The 23,445-nt window shown below is 36.1% G+C and overlaps 1 protein-coding gene across 2 annotated transcripts; it reads left to right on the top strand.

The window, feature by feature from the left end:
• The first annotated feature begins 6,377 nt into the window (after positions 1-6,377).
• LOC129247696 (facilitated trehalose transporter Tret1) lies at positions 6,378-23,010 on the top strand. Of its 2 annotated transcripts, XM_054886940.1 has the most exons (8): positions 6,378-6,747; positions 16,056-16,288; positions 16,511-16,641; positions 16,885-17,077; positions 19,912-20,068; positions 20,145-20,359; positions 22,306-22,572; positions 22,673-23,010. In XM_054886940.1, the coding sequence occupies exons 1-8, from the start codon at positions 6,699-6,701 to the stop codon at positions 22,817-22,819; spliced, it is 1,392 nt and encodes a 463-aa protein (XP_054742915.1). In that variant the 5' UTR covers positions 6,378-6,698; the 3' UTR covers positions 22,820-23,010. The 2 variants fall into 2 exon arrangements, with proteins under 2 accessions (XP_054742915.1, XP_054742916.1); XM_054886941.1 differs by lacking the exon at positions 16,056-16,288.
• The last annotated feature ends 435 nt before the right edge of the window (positions 23,011-23,445 follow it).

The following is a 23,445-nucleotide window of genomic DNA, read 5'->3' as shown; positions in this document are numbered from 1 at the left end:
TGCGACACTCTTAGCAACATTTGGAGCGTTTTCAAAAAATTAAAGTGGATTTTGTGCATCGATTCATCACTATGGATGAGACTTGGGTCTATCATCATGATCCTACAACAAAACAAGAGGCTAAAGGGTGGTTGAACCTGGTTCTTCAGCAAAACGAGTTCGTTCCCAGAAATCGGTCAAGGAGTTGTCAGCATCAATTTTAGAGATGCGAAAGGAATTTTGTTTGTGAATTACTTGCAAACTGGTAAAACAATCAATTCTGAATATTATTGTAGCTTTTTAGGTCAGCTGAAGGAAAGAATTCGTGAAAAAAGACTCAGTTTGCGAAAGAAAAAATTTCTTTTCATAGGAATAAATTTAAAAAATATGTTTACATTGTGGGCCCTTTCTATTTAAAATTTCATGAGTCTTGATTAACCGAAATTTGTTATGAATATGAAACTTTGTGTGAATTTCAAACGAAAACGTTTTTGAAGTTGGAATTTACTTAGACCATTTTCAAAATTAACTGAATATCCTATACATGAGACGACAGTAAACCACTATAAAGTAATGAAGAACTATAAGTTTTATTTCAAACAATAACTTTAATGAAAAAGTCATGAGCATTTACATATTAATTATTTTAAAAAAGTAATTATTTTTTTCCAGTAGTAAAGATTCTTAAATTGTTCCTGAAAAACTGGGGTGATAAACATATAATGTCTTAATGTTTTTCTTCCGTTACTGGTCTAGTATTGGTGTATAATGGAAGTAGCTTAACATTTCCGTATATTTTTGGTCTTCGTATTTTAGGTGAAATATCAAAAAAATGGAATTTAGCATCATCTAAAGATATTTTATAGATGTCAAGAAACAGATACGCCTACGGTGTTTTTACTCTTCTTGTGGTTGATTCTTCTAGTGATTTCGTTGAAATAAAATTCGGCTGCAACAGTCGTTTATCGAAAACGTATTTCTTCTTCTACTCTTTTCTATTCTTCTTTTTCTTAATAGGCGCGATAACCGCTTACGCAATTTTAGCCGAGTTTAACAAAGCGTGCCAGCCGTGAGTCCTCCTCGACCTGATCTTTCCAACGCAAAGGAGGCCTTCCTCTACCTCTGCTACCACCAGCTGGTACCGCATCGAATACTTTCAGAGCCGGAGTATTTGTATTCATTCGCTCGATATGACCCAGCCAAGTAGCCGCTGGATCTTTATTCGCTGCGCTATGTCTATGTCGTCGTAAAGCTCATACAGCTCATCGTTCGTTCATTCGTTTTGTCCTCGTTCACCACCAGACCCATTCGCTTGGCTTCTTTATCGAGTTTGGAAAAGGCAGAACTAACAGTGCGGTTGTTAAAGCCGATGATGTCAATATCATCGGCATACGCCAACAATTGTACGCTCTTATAAAATATTGTGCCTGAGCGATTAAGTTCCGCTGCTCGGAAAGGTCCTTCCCAATTCTGACGGCGCTGCTGGTGTTGAGCAACACTTTTGTATTAATTCATAATAATGCTCAGGGTTGCATAAGTAATCTACTTTTTTATTGGTAATTCAGTAGAAAGGAGTGATGATGATTATTTGATTGTCATTTATCAACTTATTATGTAGTGTTCCAATGCACATCGCAACCGGCTTTCAACAGGGCTGTGTTTTGTCAGCACCCCCTTTTAGCATGGTTCTGGAATGTGTTATGAGCAAAGCGAGACACGAAACAAATGGCATAACATAGGAACTCTCGCAGATCTCGATTATACCGACGGTATATTCCTTATGACACACACCTTTACTGATATTTCGAAAAAACTAATGCTAGTAAAAGAAACAGCAGCGAAAGTAGGCCTCGAAATAAACATCGGTAAAATCAAGCCAATGCGTTTAAACTCGATCCGTGCACCACATTTAAAATTGATGGTACTGAGCTTGAAGAAGCTCCTTTTGCTACTTGGCTAGCATTATCTCCTCAAACGGAGACTCAAAAGAAGATATAACCAATCGCTTAAGTAAAGCGAAACAGGCTTTTGGCTCTCTGAAAGGTGTCTGGAAGTTCTCTATGATCACTTGTAACGCCAAAATTAAAATATTTATCTCTAATGTCAAGTCCACCCTATTGTACTGCTGCGAAACTTGGAATCTTGCAGCCACGGACTTGCAGCGCTATAACGAAGCAAACTACAATGCGAATGGAAATACTCATAAGAAAGTGGGGGGAGGCTTGTACACGTTTTAAGAATGAATCCGAACGACGTTACCCGTAATGCGATTGATTGGAACCCGCAAAGAGGACCTTGCGCCATATTCAAGTTATGCTTATACATACAATTTCTAAAATTTCTTACTTAGACCACTTTTATAATTAACACTAAATGAATTCCATACAATGTTGAAATTACAACCACAATTACAATGAATAAATTTAGTTTAAAATGATTTGGTGTGAAATAACTGATAGCTCATTTTTTAATATTGACTTAGACTACTTACTTTCATAGTTATGGCCACATATATGTATAGTACATATGTACAAATATATTTATGCATATGTACCTATTTTATAAAAGGCACTTGTGCATCTGGTGGCAGATTTAGCTGAGCTTATTTATGCGCGACATGGCGACAGTAGGTGCTGGATTCGATTCCTACACGCAAATTAAATTTTATATAAAACTAATTTTCTAACAGCTGTCACCCGCAGGAAGCAACGACAAATCCCCGATCCCATTTCCGATATGAGAAAACTTCTTCTAGAAACCCAATTTGTGGACCACTTTTAAAGAGCAGATCAGAAATCGGAGTAGAAACTTAGCCTAAACACTTGCGAGAGATGTATGCGATACCCCATTGTTATTGTGTGTAATAACAAGAGTCCACTTATGAACAAACAAATAATAGAAAGTAAGATAACTGTTTGCTGTATAGTCGATTGATTTCGATATGAGTACTGCACTGATATTTCAAATTAATCAGTTTTTTTGAAAGATTAGATTTCAAACAGCGTAAATGCGATACAATGTTGCCAAGAGAGGAATTGATGAAGTGAAAGTATTTATAGAGCAACACCAAAGTTAAAAAAAATATATATGTGTACAGAGCTCCGGAGGTAGAATTAGGTTTTAATTTGAAGTATTTCCCTAACCGCTGAGTGTATGAGCGGGCAGGGAACCGCGTTAGCTTCGTTATTCGTGCGGGTTTTTTAGTGACGATGTCGCAGTGGACGGATGAACAGTCTACGTTCGCAATCGAAGCGTATTTCAGTAAAGTCTATAAAAAAAAGCTGGGAAAAATCTCAACACTAAAAAAATATAGTTTCCGAGATTAATGGCATCCCAACATCACTGTTTCAGCGAGTGGCACGATGTACGCAGACCAAAGTCCATATGAGTAGCCGGCGTAACAGTTAATATTGCCCATGGGAATAAGTTTCCGTTCTTTCTTAGCCAAAGTTACGAGTTATTTAAACAATTAAATAATGCATGATATTATGTGAAGTAAGTTTTGTGGAACAACATCAAGACGCACACCACAAATAGGAGGAGGAGCTCGGCCAAACACCCAAAAAGGGTGTACGTGCCAATTATATATATATATAAATATGTGCCATTAGAAGCTACAGCTTTACTTCATCTTTCAGGCAGCATACGGATTCCTCTGACGAAAAATTCGAGTTCTTTCGACTTGATCCATTCATTGGGCCAAACACCCAAAAAGGGTGTACGTGCCAATTATATATAATATATAAATATGTGCCATTGGAAGCTACAGCTTTACTTCATCTTTCAGGCAGCATACGGATTCCTCTGACGAAAAATTCGAGTTCTTTCGACTTGATCCATTCATTGAGCCAGTTTGGGATGCTCTCGTAAAAAGTGAACCGCTCTCCAATAAGGGCTGACTAAACTGATCGGTAATTCGAAGATGCGATGTCTCGGGAATACGGCGGGTGGCGCAAGATTTCCTAATTCAGTCCCTCTAAATATTTCTGGACCTATTTAGCAACATGTGGTCTGGCGTTGTCATGCATCAAAATCAGTTTGTCATGTCTACCGTCCCGGTCGCTTTTCTTTGAGAACTCGATTCAAACGCATTAGCTGCAGTCGGTAACGATCGAAAATGATGGTTTCAGATGGTTTAAGGAGTTCATAATTTTTTTTTTTTTTTTTTTTTTTTTTCTTTTTTGTATTAGTATTTTCATTGCAACTAGTATAACATTACATAGGTATATATACTAACGAGCAATTTTTGTAGAGTTTTGTTACAACAAATAATTTGAGTTAATCCTCAGCAAAATGCAATTCATACTTTAACTGATTTTTATTTATTTATTAGTTTAAATCTAGAGGTTTTTTACGGAGTTCATAATATATGATATCTTTCTGATCCCACCAGATGCACAACATAACCTTTCAAGCATGAATATTTTTTTCGCTGTCGATGGACCTGATTCACATGGCAGGCTCCACTATTTTCGACGCTAAGGGTTATCATAATAGATCCATTTTTCGTCGCCAGTGACGATGCGATGCAGAAAAGTTTTGCTTTTCTGCCGTTCAAGAAGCATCTTACACGTCACCAAACGTCTTTCGATATCCGTCTCCTTCAATTGAGACGCAGTTACCTGCTTTCTCGACCATTCCCATCGCGTGCAAACGCTTACCGACGGCTGATCTGTCAACACCCAACTCTTTACATATAGTATATCATGAAGGGTGAACATCAAAATTAAGAAAAACATTTTTCTAATAGCGGTCGCCCCTCGGCAGGCAATGGCAAACCTCCGAGTGTATTTCTGCCATGAAAAAGCTCCTCATAAAAAATATATGCCGTTCGGAGTCGTCTTAAAGCTGTAGGTCCCCACATTTGTAGAACAACATCAAGACGCACACCACAAATAGGAGGAGGAGCTCGGGGGAGCGAACACACTATAGCGCGGCCAAGATAAGAATTTTAGAAGATATACATTTCGAAGCAATACAAATCGCTGATAAAGAAGGTAACAAAATATAGAGATGAACGAAATATATCGATGCCTCACAAGTAACGACGTATAGATGGAAAGTAACGGATACATGCGGTTTTTAAGAAATTATCGATATTTTCCGTTTGATTTAAAAGTTATAGAGCTTTTCATACTTTTATCCCAGCATTATAGCTTGAAATTAGAAAGCTGAATAATCGTTTTCTGAGATCTGCATGCTTAAGTATTATTTAAAGGCGCTCTTGGTTGACTAAGGAGGATTTTCTTAGAATTATGTAACGATTTTGAGACACTAACTCAATTATTAACATTTCGTTGAGGTCAGCTCCGCTCTGGGAAAACTTTGCTTCTGAAAGAAGGTTCTCTGAAGAAATCTTCACAAGATTTTACACCAGCAAGTTCTTTACGCAACGGTTGGAAGAACCCGTTAGTAAGCATTGGTATTTACAAATTTTGTATAAACAATATAAATAAATATTATATGTTTGTGTTATTTAATATTTATTATTATATTCATATCAGGCGTGGTATTTGCGGTCGCCGTAGCCGAATGCGTTGGTGCCTGACTCCTATTCCGGAGTTCGCAGAATCTCCGTACATGAATCAGCAAAATGAGCAAACGGTTTTTTCTACTAGCGGTCGCCCCTCGGCAGGCAAAGGCAAACCTAAATCATTTTTGTCATGAAAAAGCTCCTCATAAAAAACATTTGCCATTCAGAGTCGACTTAAAACTGTCGGTCCCTCCATTTGAGGAAGAACATCAAGGCGCACGCCAAAAATAGGAGGGAAGGCTCGATCTAACACCTAACAGAATTGTACACGCCAATTATTTATAAATTTTTTATCAGGGGTGCTCTGCTAGTCGATTACCAAAATATGCTGAGAACTGAAATAAATAATTCCAATTTATTTCGAATCCTATCAAGTTCGTTTATGTTCGAAGATGTGGGCGTGCGGAATAAAAAATAAAAAATTGATTAGATCTTACACGGCTTTGAAAAAAACTCGTACAAAAAAGAGAGATATCTGTGAATTGTGCCGAATATTGCCTCTCTTGGCTTCAAATTTTGTGACGCTATGTTGTGTTACAATTATTTGTATATCTTATCGGTTAGGCCGGCGTTTTATGAAGGGTTTTGCTACACTTCAGCAATGGCACGTAGTATATCATATCTGAAGGCCTTAGATGAAAGTGGAATTTTGGATGGAACTTTGATAAGAATAATAGCAAAGGTAAATATGCTCAGAGCAGTTTGTACGAGCTTATAAGCAGCTGCACGTGCTTAGCTACGATAGAACTATCTGCGTTGAATTTGTGCGCACTCGCGTTTTTATATCATTTACTTGAGATCGTTGCTAGATTGAAAACGCGACCGTAAAACGGCAGTACTCCCAAAGCCGGCATCGCAGAGTTGGCTGATAGCTCGCAGAGTGAGGACCGCCTCCGCTGGTCGTGTCACATCGAAAAGAAATAAATCACAAAAAACAAGAAAAAAAGTGTTATAATGAAACTACTGTAAAGCTAAATAAAGTGAAAGAAATAAATTAAAAGAGACAGCTCTTAACTGTGACAAAATTTTAAAATTCAATTCAAATGCTTGAAGTTGCAAACTTTAACAAATCAACAGTAGTGGAAAATTTTCGTCTTAATTTGTAACTTGTACTAAGTATACTGCCTCTGTGTGTGTGTACGTGTGTTTATGTCTTAAAGTAGCGAAAGAAACCAAAGCTTAAACGATGGTAGACAGTAATGCATCGAAATACCAGTACTTGGCTGGTATCTGTGGTTAGTATGGCGCGATCACAATTTTTTTTTATTTTTGTTGTAGTCATGTATGTACAAATTTCCTAGTTATCCTTTCGAAAGTTTGTTTAGGAATCCCGCCATTTGTTTAAGTATGAAAATGTTTTATTTGCTTTCATTTCCGCCATTAAACGGAGCGCAACCTTTCTTGCTTTGTTTTTTGAAATACGAGAAATCGCTCTAAATTTTATTTTTCATGTGCATAGAATATTCAGTTGCTAATTGGTCTCGTTTTATTTAAATTATCTGTAATATAGTAAAAAGTCAAGTGTAAAGATTGAAACGAATGTTGCTCAACCAGTTTTTGCGCATGCTTTAGGTGTCCTCCAATGAATGCGTAGCTCTGATAGCGAGCCCCCAAACAAATACACCGACCACTAGGAGTCAGTGTCATAGTTATGACACTTAAATTGGCTGGATGTTTGCCAGCATTTGCTGATTCTCAATTATCTACTATTTCACGTTTCTTGAGTAATGACCACACATTTCTCTACACTCATTGATGATCCATTTCCAATTAAATGAAGAACAGAGAAGTAAAATGCACAATACAAAAACAGTTTTCCTTTTCATATCCAAAGATTTGCGCAGCTCGCAGCGCTTTTTGTGATCGTTCTGATCGGCATGCAGTGAGTCAAATTCTTCCAGTCTGTCCACCCAGACGGCAGACGATACTCGAGCAATGCCAATAATCAATCGATTCCCGCAAACTACATTCAAGTGTAGATATGTAGATAATAAATAATGCTAACAAACTTACATATGTATGTAATCGGCATTGCCAAGTGCGCTGGGAGTGCTGAAGTTGTAGTGATAGCCTGTAGATTTAGAATAAACACGTGAAGATGGTCATTGAAGTTAATATGTTTGCATAAACTCGTATGCATTGTCAATTTGCTAATGTGATTGTACCCGTGGGGTGTTGCAAAGCAGCCCTTGTAATTGGTGCGGACTTAAAATGCACCTCAGCAGCAAGTTGAGATTGCATCATTATAAAATGCGCTTTTAATATTTTAGTGTAAATTTGGATGCGCACATATGTACATACCTACAAACATACATTCCGTCAAAAAAGTACAGGGAATCTTATATATAAAAATGGAGACGTTTTTTTGTGTTCGTTAGTCGCCGATTCACGCCTAAACGCATTCACTGATTTCAATCAAACTTTCACAGATCATTGGTATTGGTCCATAGATGGTTTATGTGAAGTTTTAAAGAAATCGGTAAAAGTATGCGTGCGTTGTGTAAGTGTGAAAAATACAATATTTCCGTGTTTCCCTTATACGGACATTACGTATACGGAATGAGAATACACGCAAATGAATAGAATATACACAGTCATGAATAACATTGTTTCGATGTCGGGTGACGTATGCGACTGTAATATTCGTAACGCAATAGTTGTCCTCTCTTTTCTTTCCTTTTTATGCATGCGTGACACGGCATCAAAGCACATTGCTTTTTTTTTAACTGGAAAAATATTTTGAGCTTCATTTGAACGTTTTATGATTTAGATAAAATAAAAATTCGTTAAATATATTTGATTCCATTAATAACCATAAGCCTGTATTTTTCGAAGCTCAAAGTTTTTGGACAAATATTGAAACGTTTACTTAAATTAAATGTTAAATACATATATAATATATAAATGCGCAGATGTAAAAGTTTAGATGGATTTAAAATATACGAAATTATTCAGCGGTTGAATCCATACATTTTTTGAAATCCATCATATGGATCGACAGTCGCCATAAATGTTCTTTTAAAAAATAAAATGTGTTAATTTGATGGTAGCTCGAGTATTAAGATCAGGTTTCTATTAGTATAACTTTGTTCATGGGTTTGCGTAATTTTTCTGTGGTGAAAGTCTAAAACCAAGAAAAGAAAACGCGAAAGCCGACGAGCAAAATGTAAAAAATAAATTCTCCTGCATGTATACACATATACTCGAAAAAGTTATGCTAACACTTTTTTCATGCATTTACGTAGACAATTTTATATGGGCAAACGTACGTTTACGAGATAAATGCCTAAAAGCAGGTATAACTAAAATAGCGCTCTCAGGCATTTCTGTTACAATTCTTCTGTAAATTTCATGCTCCAAGTGTTCGAGCATTGGTATAGTGCTGAAGACAAATGCTCAGGATATAATACAAAAATGCATATTTACTTGATTTCACATAGTAATATTATCATTGTTAAAAGAGAACAAGTTTGTATTAGGTAATAATTAAATAATGCAACCTTATGTGCTGCTTTGACGAGTGGGAAACCCAAAATAAATAATTATATTTGTATGTGTGTTTAAAAGAGTTGGATTATTTTGTGAGTGTAAGCAGTTTCAAAGTCAAAGAGTAGTTGCAACATTAAAAAGTACCTGAAACACATTTTCATTTAACAACTAAAATAGCAAATATGAGTGTGTTTTTCATTGTTGTTTTTTTTTTTGGGAAAAAATTTATAAAAATATTGTATATTGTGCGTAAAATTTTAATAATCAGTGAAAATAAAAAAACGGTGGTTTCGTTGTTGTTGTTAGCGATTGTAATGCACATTGTAAGTTTTTCATGTTTTTTTGATTAAATTCATTACTTTTCAATTATTTTGTTTTAACTTATTGGAAATCAACTTATGCGGCCAAAAGAATTAGAAATTTAATTTCAACAATAGAAAAAAGAAAATTATATTACTTACTGGAATGGGAAGAGTTTTGCAACAATGCAAATTAAATGTGTGGGATGAATGTGCAATGGCACATAAAAAATCAGTGGAAGCATTGGATAGAACTTTGAAAGATTTACGTAATAATCAAGAAATATTTGGTGGTGCTTTAATATTATTGTCTGGTGATTTTCGTCAAACTTTGCCAGTAATTCCCCGTTCAACACCAGCAGGTGAATTAAAAGCATGTTTAAAGACATCCCATTTATGGAGGCACGTAAAAACTTTGCGAGTTTATTTGCAAAATTATGCATCGGCTGACGAATTTTCAAGACAACTTCTGAAGATAGGAAATGGACAAATTCCTATTGATGCTGCTATTGGCTTAATCACTTTGCCAGATAATTTTTGTAATTTTGCACACACAAAACAAGAATTAGTTTCAAGTGTTTTTCCAAATATTGCGCAAAATTATCAAAATCACAATTGGTTAGCTGAGAGAGCAATACTGGCTGCGAAAAATAAGGATGTTGGTCAATTGAATGCGAATATTTTAAATGCTATGCCTGGTGAGATTGTAACATTTAAATCAATTGATACAGTTATAAATCAAGATGACGCTGTAAATTATTCAACAGAATTTTTAAATTGCTTGGATTTACCTGGACTGCCGGCTCATCGCTTACAATTTAAAGTTGGTGCACCAATTATTTTACTTAGCAGATTAGCAGTCAAAAAGGTCATTAATAATCTTATTGAAGCAACAATTTTAAAAGGAAAATTCAAAGGTGAAGACGTATTGATTCCGCCTATTCCGCCAATTCCACCAGATTTAGCTTTTGACTTCAAAAGATTGCAATTTCCAATACGTCTTGCATTTGCAATGACAATAAACAAAGCACAAGGACAATCGGTGAAATTATGCGGAATCGACTTAGAATATCCATGCTTCTAACACGGACAATTATATGTATCATGTTCACGTGTAGGAAAGCCATCAGTTCTGTTTATTTATACCACAACTCAGGGCAAAACAAAAAATGTAAATAGTTTACGAAAAGGCTTTGCGTTAGTTTAAGTTTAAAATTAACATTAATTTTATATTGTAAAAAAAGAATAAATACACATAGAGTGAATCTAAATCGAGTGTTCATTATTCATTTCTAATTACGATATGCCTAGCGAAGCAGGCAGAGGGTCCGCTAGTTGTTTAATAAAATGCAAAATATAGGGCTTTCCAAGAGGTGTTATTTTGATATTCAAAGAAAAATGCAATTTTTTAATATAAATGATCGGATATATATTTCATTATAAAGAGGAAGGTATGCCTTTATGATGGAAAATAACATCAGGCAAATGATCGCCACGACCACGCTTACAATAAATCTTTTTCATAAAATTTTCCGTAACCGAATTGCAAAGTGGTTGCTCTATGTCCTCGATAGCCTCACGAATTCCATCTTTGAGGTCTTGAATCGACCCTGAACTGTTGGCGTAGACCTTCTTTTTCACGTGGCCCCAAAGAAAAAAGTCACAAGGCGTTAAATCACAAGATCTCGGTGGCCAATTGCCGAGAGATAACACGATCCGCAAGCTTTTCCCGTAAAAGATCAATGGCTTCGTTGCTTGTGTGGTACGTAGCGCCATCTTGTTGAAAATAAACGTTGTCCAGATCAATACCATCCAATTCCGGACATAAAAAATCGTTTAACATCTCTCGATACCGCAATCCATTCAGTAATAAGACCTTTTATTGGAAAACCCTTTAGTTGTTTAATCATAATTCAAAATAGGCTCCATTCGAAGCAATACACATATCCCACGATTAGTCCAGTCATCACAGCACTGTTTGAAGAGATCTTCTTCAACTCCTTCAGCGAATTCTCCTTAAAGGCCTCTATCGCCTCGAAGCGGCGTTCGCGGAGTGGCAAGGGGATAAATCTGGTGAATACGGTGGAACATATTTGTCGAGTTTTTGGTAAAAAAAGTGTTCACAATATGAGCCATGTAAGACGGTGCGTTATTCGCATAACTTCCCAGTAATATTCTTTTTTACCGTAAAACCATTTGGAACTTTTTGGGTTTCGGCTCATGTGGATAGCGAGATTCAGTCGCCTGTTGACTGGTTTGCATGTCAAACTCATATACCCACGTCTCATCACCTGTTATGATGCGCTGCATAAACATTGGGTCCGAATTCACTTGCTCAAACATGTCTTCAGCCACCTTCTTCCGATGAATTTTTGAATGAAATTGAACTCTCTTGGAATCCCGTTCAAAACACAAAATTTAAGACAAATTCTTTTCGATATTTTCATCCATAGTGAAAATCGTAGAGCACACCTGCGGTTGACTGACATAGTTAAATGCCAGAAACAAGCTAATTGACAGATCACACTCAAACTCTGCGACATTAAAGAGGACAGTTGTACCAACATTACAGCAAAAAAAAAAAAAAAAAAAATTAGTCATATGCGTAACACGCGCTTTTTAAATGAACAATTCCCGATATTTTTTTGACAGAATGTATTTGCTGCTGTCATAGGGTTCATACTGATATATGGCATCTTGGTGTGATGAATGCCTTTATATGAAAGTTGAAGGGTGTACGGAGACTACTACGCCTTATACTTGTATTTTAAAATAATAATTCATCATAAGTAAAATGTTGCCACTCCGTTCTGGTCCCTGCTTTTGCTTTTATTTGCTGCATCATCAGGTTTTTGTTCACTAGGTCTGCCTGTGTTCTGCTGACCCAACAGATTCCAGTCTAGTGCTTGCCTGCTGATCTCCGTGACTCTCTTGCGTAGTCGATACATAATTTTTGATTGCGAAAGCATCTGAAATTTCTACTGGTCCAGTCCGTAGTAAACGAGCACACTTATTATCAAGTAGCGATGAATACAGGGTTTGTTTGAAAAGTAATGAGCCTTCCCGCGCGGAGCGTCTGCCAAGCGATCAACCGAATCGGCTGGTGGGGGAAAATGATCGTTGGACCTTCCCCTTCCACTAGGAACCGGTCCCAGTTCGCTGGCAACAGCGGTGCAGTCAACATCCTTCCGCGCGTGAAAGCTGTTTTAAAAGTGTGTTAGGATATTGCAGTGGCGAAAATTCAGCGATCGTTGGAGCAACGTTACTCAATCAAATTTTGCGTAAAGCTAAACAGTTTGTACCTCCAGGAAGCACTGTAAACGCGGCATTTTACAAAGAAGTGCTCCTTCGGCTAAAAAACCGCGTCGCCCGGGTTCGGCCCGACCTCGTCAACAATTGGACACTTCATCACGACAATGCGCCGGTGCACACCGCCTTCCTCTGCACCTCTGCATTAGCCAAGATGGGGGTTCCGGTGCTTCCCCACCCTCCCTATAGCCCAGACCTGTCCCCTCCGGACTTCTTCTTGTTTCCGCGCCTGAAAAGAAAGCTGAAGGGGAGTCATTTCGACTCCATCGAGGCGATCCAAAAAACTGTGACAGCCGAATTGAACGCGATTCCGGCGGATGAGTTTAAAAAATGTTTCCTGCAGTGGAAGGACCGCTACCAGCGGTGTATTGACGCTCAAGGGTCCTATTTTGAAGAATATTAGCTGTATAAGCCAAAAGGTTTAATAAAACTGCCTAAAAAAATAAATAATTTTCAATCAAACCCTGTTGCAAAACTGATTTTTTACCTAATTTCAATCTGAATTTCTATATTTTTTGTGCCTGTGGATTAAATTTTCATTCCACACTAATTTTATTTAATTATTTTCTAATAAAAATGAATTATTTTTGTTTAAAAATACTTATGTAATATGGATTTCATTATTACTTCTTTTGCACGGTTCTTTGGGGAAATATTTAGATTTTTTTCCATCTTACACAATTTTTTAAAGTTGTGGAACATAGCCTCAAATTTACTGTATGTCGCACGTATTTTTTACACGATTTGTTTCCACTTTTCTAAGAAATTTATCTACCGCATAAGAAAAGAGTTGGGTGTAAATATTAGTTTGGGGAAAAATAAATCCATTATTTTCTTTTTTTGTTTGTTTCCTTGTTCACTCCACTCGGGAGCATAGGGCCCCTCGACAAGACTCAGTCTCGCATTGGTTTCGTTAATCTACAGGGTAGCTGATGAATTTTGCTACATTAAGAAACTCAAATAACTTTTTTTTTAGTGTATGGAATTCATTTATTTTTTTTCAAGTTGAAGGTCATTAAATTTTATTAAATGTAGCTTAACTAGTTTTAAAAATAATTGAATTTAAATGCTAAACGAATGGGCAGTTGCAAACGTCTTCATTCTTGAATTTGCCAATTAAAATAGTTGCTTGAATAACATTATTCATCAATCGTTTGACTACTTCATTTTGTTCTTGACGTTCTTCTGATGTCGCGTTATTCCGGGCATTTCTCATGCGCCTATTATTATTTGTCGAACGACCAATATGATTACGTGATTGTCTTGGCATTTGTACTGTGATGATTGTACATGATTGTAATTATGGTATTCTGAGATTTTGAAACATGTTTTTTTCAATTTTGTGGATTATATTTTCGATGCATATGTGTTTAAAAGCCCAAGTCCACATGGTCAGGATTATTTTATTTTGTAGTGATTTTTTTAAATCATCTCTTTTCTTCTGAAAATTGTTGACAATTTGCATGATAAGATATTAATTTTTTCATCAAAGTTACGCATTCTTCGTGCTCTTCTTTTGCATCCTTTAACAATTTCTTTTGTTTTTTCATTTTTTTTTTTTTACTATTTTTTTCACTCATGGTGTATCGTAGCTTATCGCATATGAACCGCAAAAATAAATCCACAAAACATAATTTAATTTGAACATTCGGATTTCACATTAAATTCTCAAATTTCGTAAGAAATTATTCACTGTTCAAAATCCACTCCAAAAAAATTCACAAAAAATGTTTACACTTTGCACTTGCGTCTTCTCCTTATGGCGTCCAAATCATAAAGGAATATTGACACATTGTAACTCACACTGTCAATTTGACAGTTCAGTTCCGCCCCAAGCGTTAAAAAAGTAAACGACATTATGGCTGGATCAAAAGAACGCTGTACGCGTTGCCGGTGTTCCGAATTATAACCAAACTTTACGAATCCCATTTTCAATACTTACTTAACAATATGTGTAAGTTTGGTTTAATTCGGTGCAAAGACACCGACAAAGTCCACGTTTTGGCAAATATTTCGAGACCCTAGTCATCAATAGGTATGAAAATTACCCCGTATTAAAGCACTTATCAACAGCTTTCATTTGATACCCATATTGTACATACACAACCAAAGGTTACCCGGGTCCACGTTTTGACCTATATCTCGAGACTCCAGTCACGGAACGGTGTGAAAAATACTCTATACTATAGAAATCATCAACAGCTTTCATTTGATACCCATATTGTACAAACACACCCTAGGGTTACTCGGGTCCCCGTTTGGCCTATTTCTCGAGACCCTGGTATCTGATTCTTAAAATTTCAAAACACAAACCTTCTCCACCTGTGTCTCTTCAATGTGGCAAAGTTTGGTTAAAATCGGTTAAGCCATTCTCCGTAAAGTTCATCACAACGCGAAAAACGGCTGAATTTTTATATATATAGATGGCTGTAATGATCGATATCTCGCAGAGTATCGATACAACAATTTGAAATTTATGCTCGTTGTCATTTCGCACTAAAAGTTTTTTTTTCCTTTTTTTTTGATTCATTCAGTTGTGATTTACAGGGTGCTAACAATGGAAGTCAACAAAGAGTAAATTCGGTACATTTTACAGTTTTTTTTGATGAAGACGAAAATGTAACCCAGGCCGCTGAAATTGGGAATGATGTTTATGGTGCCGATACTGCAACAGCTAATTATGTGCAATTTTGGTTTCGTCGATTCCGTTCAGACATTTTTATGTTAAAGAGAATGTCGATAAAATCACAGAATTATTAGAAGTTAACCGGTGTGTTAGTAGTCGTCGCATTTCCCAGGAGCCAAAGTTCGGCTTTTGTGCAAACATTTTACGCAAAAATAATGGATTTCTTTTTCCCAATCTAATACATCCATACAACAGTTATGCGAAGAAAATATTACTACCCTTGGGCAAAAGTGCGCACAGGTATAAAAAAGTCACATGCAAAAATGGAGGAAAGCAGCTACACTAAATTTGTTTACAGAAGTGCCGAGAATTATACCTCATATACTTATCCATATCATACCTACGTGAACATTCCCCATATCCATTTCAAAATTACTAGGCATTTGAATGTCATAACAAAATCTCAGACTTTTTCATTGGCTTAATTTTTTTTATTGCGCAAGTATTTAAAAATAGTCTAAGCGACGTCAGCTTTAGGGATTTAAAAAATTTTTTTTTGTATTTTTGTACTTCGTTATATGTTATTTTCCTGTATTTTATATTTAGCGTTAAATCTGACTTTTTACAACCCACTAAGCGCCTCAAATGTTACTAAATCATTATCAAATACATTATATATAAATACACATGCATATATTTACAAGGAGGATTTATTTATCTTGCTAACATTATAAACTAAGTAGGCTTTTTGTAGATTTACTTTTGCTTGAATAATCTGTTTGAGTTATTTTCTCCCCTCGCTCTTTAACTTTGTCAACAGTGAACATAATCACAATATCATATGGTGGCTTCTCTGGTTGGCCGGCTGCAAGCTTCTTGGAGCTACAGTCTGAAGATACTCCCCTTGAATCGGGACCCATATCGAATTCTGATATCGGCTGGGTGGGGTGTATGGTTTGCGTGGGTGGCGCTTTGGGTACGATGTTCTTTTCATGGTTTGCCGACCGTTATGGGCGAAAGAAGTGTTTGCTGTTGGTAGCGCTACCGTCTTTGGTGAGTAGATATGATTATTAGCACTTCTATGTATCCAGCAGGGATATCAAACTGGTCTATGAATACACTCGGTTCACTACCGGTGCAAAAAGGACTAGTTTGAAACTGGTTGAAAATGTTTTAGTGATAAGTATTTTCTGTATGGTAAATATAAATAAATGTTACCGGTGCAAATCGGACTAGTTCTGTTTGGCAAATATAAATAAATGCTTTTTATCATAGGCTGGATGGTTGATTATACCTTTTGCCACCACACCTACACACCTGTGCATTGCACGTGTTTTTGGCGGAATAGCTGGAGGTGGAATTTTCACAGTAATTCCCATCTATACCACCGAGCTGGCGCAGGATCAGTGAGTATGGCTCAATTTTATGTTTCCAAACTAAATCATCGGAATATAAGCAGTAAATTTTTATTTTATGAGCTCATCAAGGAAATATAAATAAGCCTTTTGTTGTAAATTAGAAGCTCTTCCGACATGATTTCACTTCCACTCCATAGTGGCATTCGTGGCACTCGTCCACAGCTCTTATACAATATTCTAATGTACAACCACATAAATGTAAATATTTATTATTATTTATTTTAAAATTAGTGTTCGTGGCATTTTGGGAACAGTGCTGATGCTAGCATTCAATTTCGGTATGCTGAGCGCCTTTGTGCTGGGCAACTTTTTCTCATACTCTATGGTAGCTTGGATCCTTTCATCGCTGACTTTTGTGTTCCTCATGTGCTTCTCTTTTCTGCCAGAAACACCACAACACCTTATTAATAACAATAAAATTAAGGTAAATTGCACACATACATACTTAAATTCATACATACATACATATAACAGTATACATCTACTATGAACCCTATGTGGCCTTTTCAGTGTCTGATAATATAATTAGCAGATTTCGTCAGAAAGTTCGCTCCCATTTTACCATTAAAACCTAAAAAGAAACTGAAATTAAAAAATTAATGAAAATAGTATCGGATAAAGTAGATACTCCTCAAGGTGTATTGAGTAGCAAAGGTGGCGCCTTACCAAAACAGGTACTTTATTTTTCTCGATTTTGAAGGCCTCACATAGTCTATCATCCTTGGCTACTCCTACATATAATTGACATCAAACCGCAGCGGTCAACTCCACAGCTAAAGCAAACGCGAATAATGAAAGGAAGGATGGTTTATTAAGTCAAGAGAGCTCGTATCTTCAATTTTAGTTACTGAGTAGGTATTTTGAAAAGCAATCGACAAATATTTTACAGCTTGCACTGTGTCCTCTACTTATATACGAAAAACAGGTTGAAAGAAATTTAAGACCAATGAAAAATGAAATGTCTAATACAGCAGCTTCAGGTGAATAGCTGATAAGTATATTTCTACTTGGACCCCTTCCCAATCTTAGTACTAGCGAACTAAGTAAGTCAGAAATTGTTTTTTATGATACATTTATTCATGGCAGACAAACACTTTTTCTATCGTTTGTTGCCTTGAGGCTACAGTGGCCATTGAATCCACGACCAACCCAATTAGACTTACTCGGCTGTCACAGATGTTTTAAACAAAATTGTGCTTCTTGGCCGGTGTATCCATACTGGATGTTTGTGGTTACATACAAATGTTTTTTTTTTGTTCTTAGTCATACAATTGTCGGGTCATATTATTAAAGATGTCATTAAATTTGTGTATGTTTCTCGCAATTGTTTTGGGGCAATCTAAGTAATTTGTTCCTGCCCATTCCTCTTCGTTCTTCGGTTTATCGTATTTAATCCCTCATGTTGTAAAGGGTCGTTCGAAAGTGACGCTTAGATGTCAGTAGTGAATAATTCCTAGATGGTACCATTTTTATGTCATCTTTGATATTTCTTAAGTAGACAGACAGTAGACGAATTATTCAACAATTGAAAGGTTGGGGCAAAAATTTCAAGAAACTGGTTCTGTCGAGAATAGAAAAAGGGCTGACAGACCAAAACTGGACGCTTGAGAATACTGCTGCTTTAGTGCAAAGTATTGTTGAACAACATTCAGGATCGACATCTCGATGCTCGCAACAATTATGTCTATAGACCTCACCTCCTCATGGTGGATATTTTAATTTATGTCATTTTCCCTTATACATAATTCGTAAGAGCCGTATTTTGAATAAAAATGGTGAAACCTGAAAGAATCTAAATTTATTTTGAAACAACATCTAGGCGCGTTTTTTCACAGATCCTTTATGTCCGAAATAACCGACTTTTCTTCTTTTTAAGTCCGTCAGCATGTTTCTTGAAGTTTTCATCCTATTTCGCACTATGATATGATACATTGTCAGTTCCGCTTATTCTCATCATGTTTTATATCGCCTCATTCAAAGGTTTTTAGTCGGTGAATGCTTACAGTTTTCAATGTCAAGGCTTTCCATCCAAATGAAAGTGTCGACCCTATGTGGTATTTTAAAAATCGTGTGTTTAAAACACACGTAAAGTTCAGAAAAATGCATGAAATTTTTATTTAAATCGATAATACAGTCCATATAATTTAATGTTTCAAGATTATTTCATGCAAATGTTGACCGCGACTGAGCTTCAAATGGTCCATCCGCTTAGTCCAATTTTGGCATACTCTTTCCAATGTTTCGGCCGGTATCTCACATATAAATGCTTATGTTATCTTCAAAAGCGTTAATTGAAGCAGGCTTGTCTGAATAGACATGAGCTTTAACATAGCCCCACAAAACATAATCTAAAGGCGTTATATCGCACGATCTGGGTGGCCAATTGACAGGTCCCGAACGTGAAATAAAATGTTCACCGCACTCGCCTCTCAACAAGTCTATTGTTACGCGTGCTGTGTGGCATGTGGCACCGTCTTGCTGAAACCACACGTCATGCAAGTCAAGCTCTTGCATTTTGGGCAAAAAAAGTTGGATATCATTTCACGGTAGCGCTCACCATTCACAGTTACGTTACGATTCGCAGCATCTTTGAAGAAGTACGGTCCAATGATACCTCCAGCCCATAAACCGCACCAAACTGTGCACCAAACCTTTTCTGGATACATTGGTAGCTCTTGCAATTCTTCTGGCTGATCTTCACTCCAAAATCGACAATTCTGCTTATTTACGTACCCATTGATCGAAAAATGAGCTTCGTCGCTGAACACGCATTTTTATAATAAAATTCAATGACTTGCAAGCGTTGTTCGTTTGTAAGACTTCTCATGGTTAAATTATAGACCAAACTGAAGATGTTTGACAGTGAAACAAAACACGAAACGTGAGTCAGCTCTTTAAACCCACTGTTTAAAAAGATAATAGCTAAAAAATCACCTGTTATATATTAAGTATAATATTTTTAGTCCCGTTATTTATTTGAAATTGCTCTTGTTTGTAAAAAATTGCCATGGAAAAGTGTACTTCAGTGTTTATACGTTGCCTTCCGAAGGGGCAACTTTAATTCGGAAGAGATTTCTATCCTCTTACAAATCTCTGTTCGTGAACGCTTTGGCCACCAAACTATCTTTAGCGCCACTAGAGAAAAATAAATGTTCTAACAGTTTTCATCACATTTATTATAATATTTTAATTTATTATCTTACAATAATATACAGGTACTATTTGTTCATGATTTCTCATCATATTGGTCTTTTTCAGAAAGCCGAAAAGTCTTTGAAATACTTCCGTAATATTCGCGCTCTTTCACACGAGTTGCCCGAACATTTCAAATTCGAATTGGACAAACTGAAAGGTGAAGGAAAGCAAGACGATGACGATAACGATAATAGTAATTCACTGACATGGAAGGATATAAGTAAGACCACTTGAATTTTCCATCTTTTATTGTATCACAAAGTTTTGACTTTCACTTTTATGTATTTGAAAAATAGATACTCCCAGTACACGCAAGGCTTTTATGATTGGGCTTGGGATTATTACTTTGATGCAGTTTTCCGGCTGTTTTGCAATGTTGAATTATTCAGGGAGTATATTTAAAGAGTCAGGCTCAAGTCTTTCGCCTACTATATCGACAATTATTGTTGGTTTTATTCAACTGGTTGGATCTTATATGTCAACGTTATTGGTGGAACGCGCGGGCCGAAAGGTGAGTTTTAAATAAATAAATAAATTCAACCAAAAATTGTTAGTTGCACGTCACATGTCTGTCAGCTGGGTTTTCACGTAGGACCGCCGACATAAATTCGTGACGCTGGTTCAACTTAATTCTATTATAAATCCATTAAATAAAGATTACTTGGCAATAGTAATGGCCATACTATTTATATAGACAATTTTTACAATAATGTCCGCTTAGCCAAATTTTTATATAAAGGTAAGTCACACATTGTCGGCAAATCGTAAAGGAAACCCATTGAGAGTTGCGTCAACTAAACTAAAAAAAAGAAAAACGGTTTTTAGGAGTAAAGGTTCTGTTCTTGTACAAAAATAGAAAGACGAAAAGACGTGTTGCCAATTGCTACAAACACAATGCCACTGTGGTGAAACAACAGATAAAAGGGGAGATAGACAGCCAAAATCAGTAACCACAATTGATTATAATTTGAATATGTCAGGTATTACAGAAAATATTTATTTAAAAAGTTGAAAGAAAAAACATTAATGCTCGGGCTTTTACCCCCTTCTTTTTAGATATGAATTGATTTTACCTGCATTCAGTTTGCTACTTTTGAAGTGAAAACTTCTTTAGAATCGTTGGGAGTGATTTGAGAAAAAGTGAAACGAAAAAAGCGACACTCTTGGCTACAAATATTACATATACACGTAGCGACGAACTAAATAACTTTTAGGCCAGCGCCGACAGCATGGCGCGATAGCCGAGCGGCTAGCAATGTGAGCTTCCGATCCAAAATCCTTGGTTCGAATCACAAGAAAAAATTTTTTTTATACAGTTATTTTATTTTATTTTATGATATGTTTATGAGGAGCTTTTTTTCATGGCAGAAATACACTCGGTGTTTTGCCATTGCCTGCTGAGGGGTGAGCGCTATTAGAAAAATAGTTTTCCTTAATTTTGGTGTTTTCACCGAGATTCGAACTGACGTTCTCTCTGTGAATTCTGAATAGTAGTCACGCACCAACCCATTCGGCTACGGCGTTTGTTTAATTTTACTGATGCAAAAATGAGGAAAAATATATGAATAAAGTGTGCTTACTGCTTACACATTTTCCAAAGGTGACGGAGAACCAAAAAAAAAAAGTCGATTTTCAAACAAATACGAATGCATGTGTGTAATTGTGTTAGAGTTTCGGTCACGCCCCAGCAAAACCTGCGTGCATATGTGTTTGTAACATTCAAAAAAATGTAATTGTGTTAGAGTTTCGGTCACGCAGGTTTTGCTGGGGACGCTCATAATAGCAACCGCGTGTGTATTTTTATATTCGTAAATATTTTCATTTTTAAATATTTACCGCAATTATGCCGAAAAATAATGCAGAAAAGTGTCGTGAATATCGACAGAAAAAAAATCAATAAATAGCATCACGGAATTCATTCACGAAAATTTAATAAAGTATACACCAGAAGTATCGCGGATACTTAGAAAAGATTACAATAAAGTTCCAATGATTTTAAGTGGCGATTTTAACGTAAATTTTGCATTGGACACAGCGGTTCCTTTAATTGACGTTCTCAATACAACATTCAATTTAAAAATGTGTAACAATCGCACTGAATCGACAACACGATCAAAAACAACCATTGACGGGGTATTTCAAAGATATGTTGACAACATCGAAACCAAAGCATTTGTATCATATTTTATCTATCATAAGCCACTCGTATCATTTGTTGAAATTGAAAACATTGAGGATGAATAATAATAAAATGAAGAAAATAATATAAGAACTTTATAGCAATATTATAATGAACCTATAATTATCTTGCTCCTAATGCTGCTTTCGTCTTATTCTCTCTCAGTTTGTTTTACGGAAGGTTTCACTTCTATCGCGTCTAACCGTTAGACTGGTGTTTTTTTAAATTTCTTTGCTTATTTTATTAAAATTTGTCACTCCTTTTATTTACGTTTTCAGGTGCTTCTACTTATCTCGACGTCTGGCATTGCTTTAAGCCACATCATATTCGCCACCTACACATACCTCAATGTGCTCGGCTATGATGTTAGTGCATTCTCTTGGGTACCAGTGGCTAGCTTTTCATTCACAATTTTCATTGCGAGCTGCGGCTTAATGGGGCTGCCTTACTTGGTTATAGCGGAAATTATGCCACCAAAGCTACGCAGCATGGGTTCTATGGCCTGTATGATGCACATGTGGTTCACCGGAATTTTCATGTTGAAAGTAAGTATCACAAGAAATCATATGCAAGAATATATTTGACCCTTGGAAATACACACACATACAACACATGTATATACAATATTTACTCTCGCATTTGCAGTATTTGCCGGTGATGGCTGAGCTTTTGGGAATGCATGGCATGGTCTTCGCATTCGCTGGCATTTGTATTGTTGGTCTTATATTCCTAATTATATTCGTACCCGAAACCAAAGGAAGAACTATTGACGACATCTTGGCGAGTTTATAGCTTTGATGCGATGAAGAAAAGTCATATTTACTGGATGAATATGCAAAGATTCTCATTGCTCTGTGAGCGATATTTACTTATGTACTTATGCTTAGATACTTAAGTGCTCGTATGGTACACATTTCGGCTGCAAAATATAATATTTAAGTGTGCCGCAGAAATATATTCATGTTTTCTGAATAAATTATGTTTTATCCTACTAATATTATAAAGGGAAAGTTTTTATGTTTGTGGGTGTGTTTGTGACTCAATCACGCAGAGAGCACCAAACGGATTTGCATGCAATTTTGAAAGCAAGTCCTGACCTGGATTGAACAATGGGTAAATTTTTAAAGAGAGTTGCCATCTGTCAAAAAAACTCAATTAAATATAATATTGCAATACAAGTGTCAAATGAAAAATGGTTTAAGGGAACTTAATTTTGAAAATATTTTTGAAGAGGAGTTTCCAATTATTTAAAAAATGTTTGTTCAGGCAAAAAGTAATAAAAAAATGAAACATAAAAATATGGGTGCCAAAAAAATGTTTTCAAAACCTTAAGTTCGAGTATGTTTTTGAGTAGGGTTGCCATCTATTTAAAAATGAATTTTAATACTAGATAAATAAAAATAACAAAATAAATGAAG

The sequence above is a fragment of the Anastrepha obliqua genome, chromosome 5, assembly GCF_027943255.1.
Source record: "Anastrepha obliqua isolate idAnaObli1 chromosome 5, idAnaObli1_1.0, whole genome shotgun sequence".
Taxonomy (NCBI): domain Eukaryota; kingdom Metazoa; phylum Arthropoda; class Insecta; order Diptera; family Tephritidae; genus Anastrepha; species Anastrepha obliqua.
Note: the sequence above shows the minus strand (reverse complement) of the source record. Positions and strands in the feature narration are given on the sequence as shown.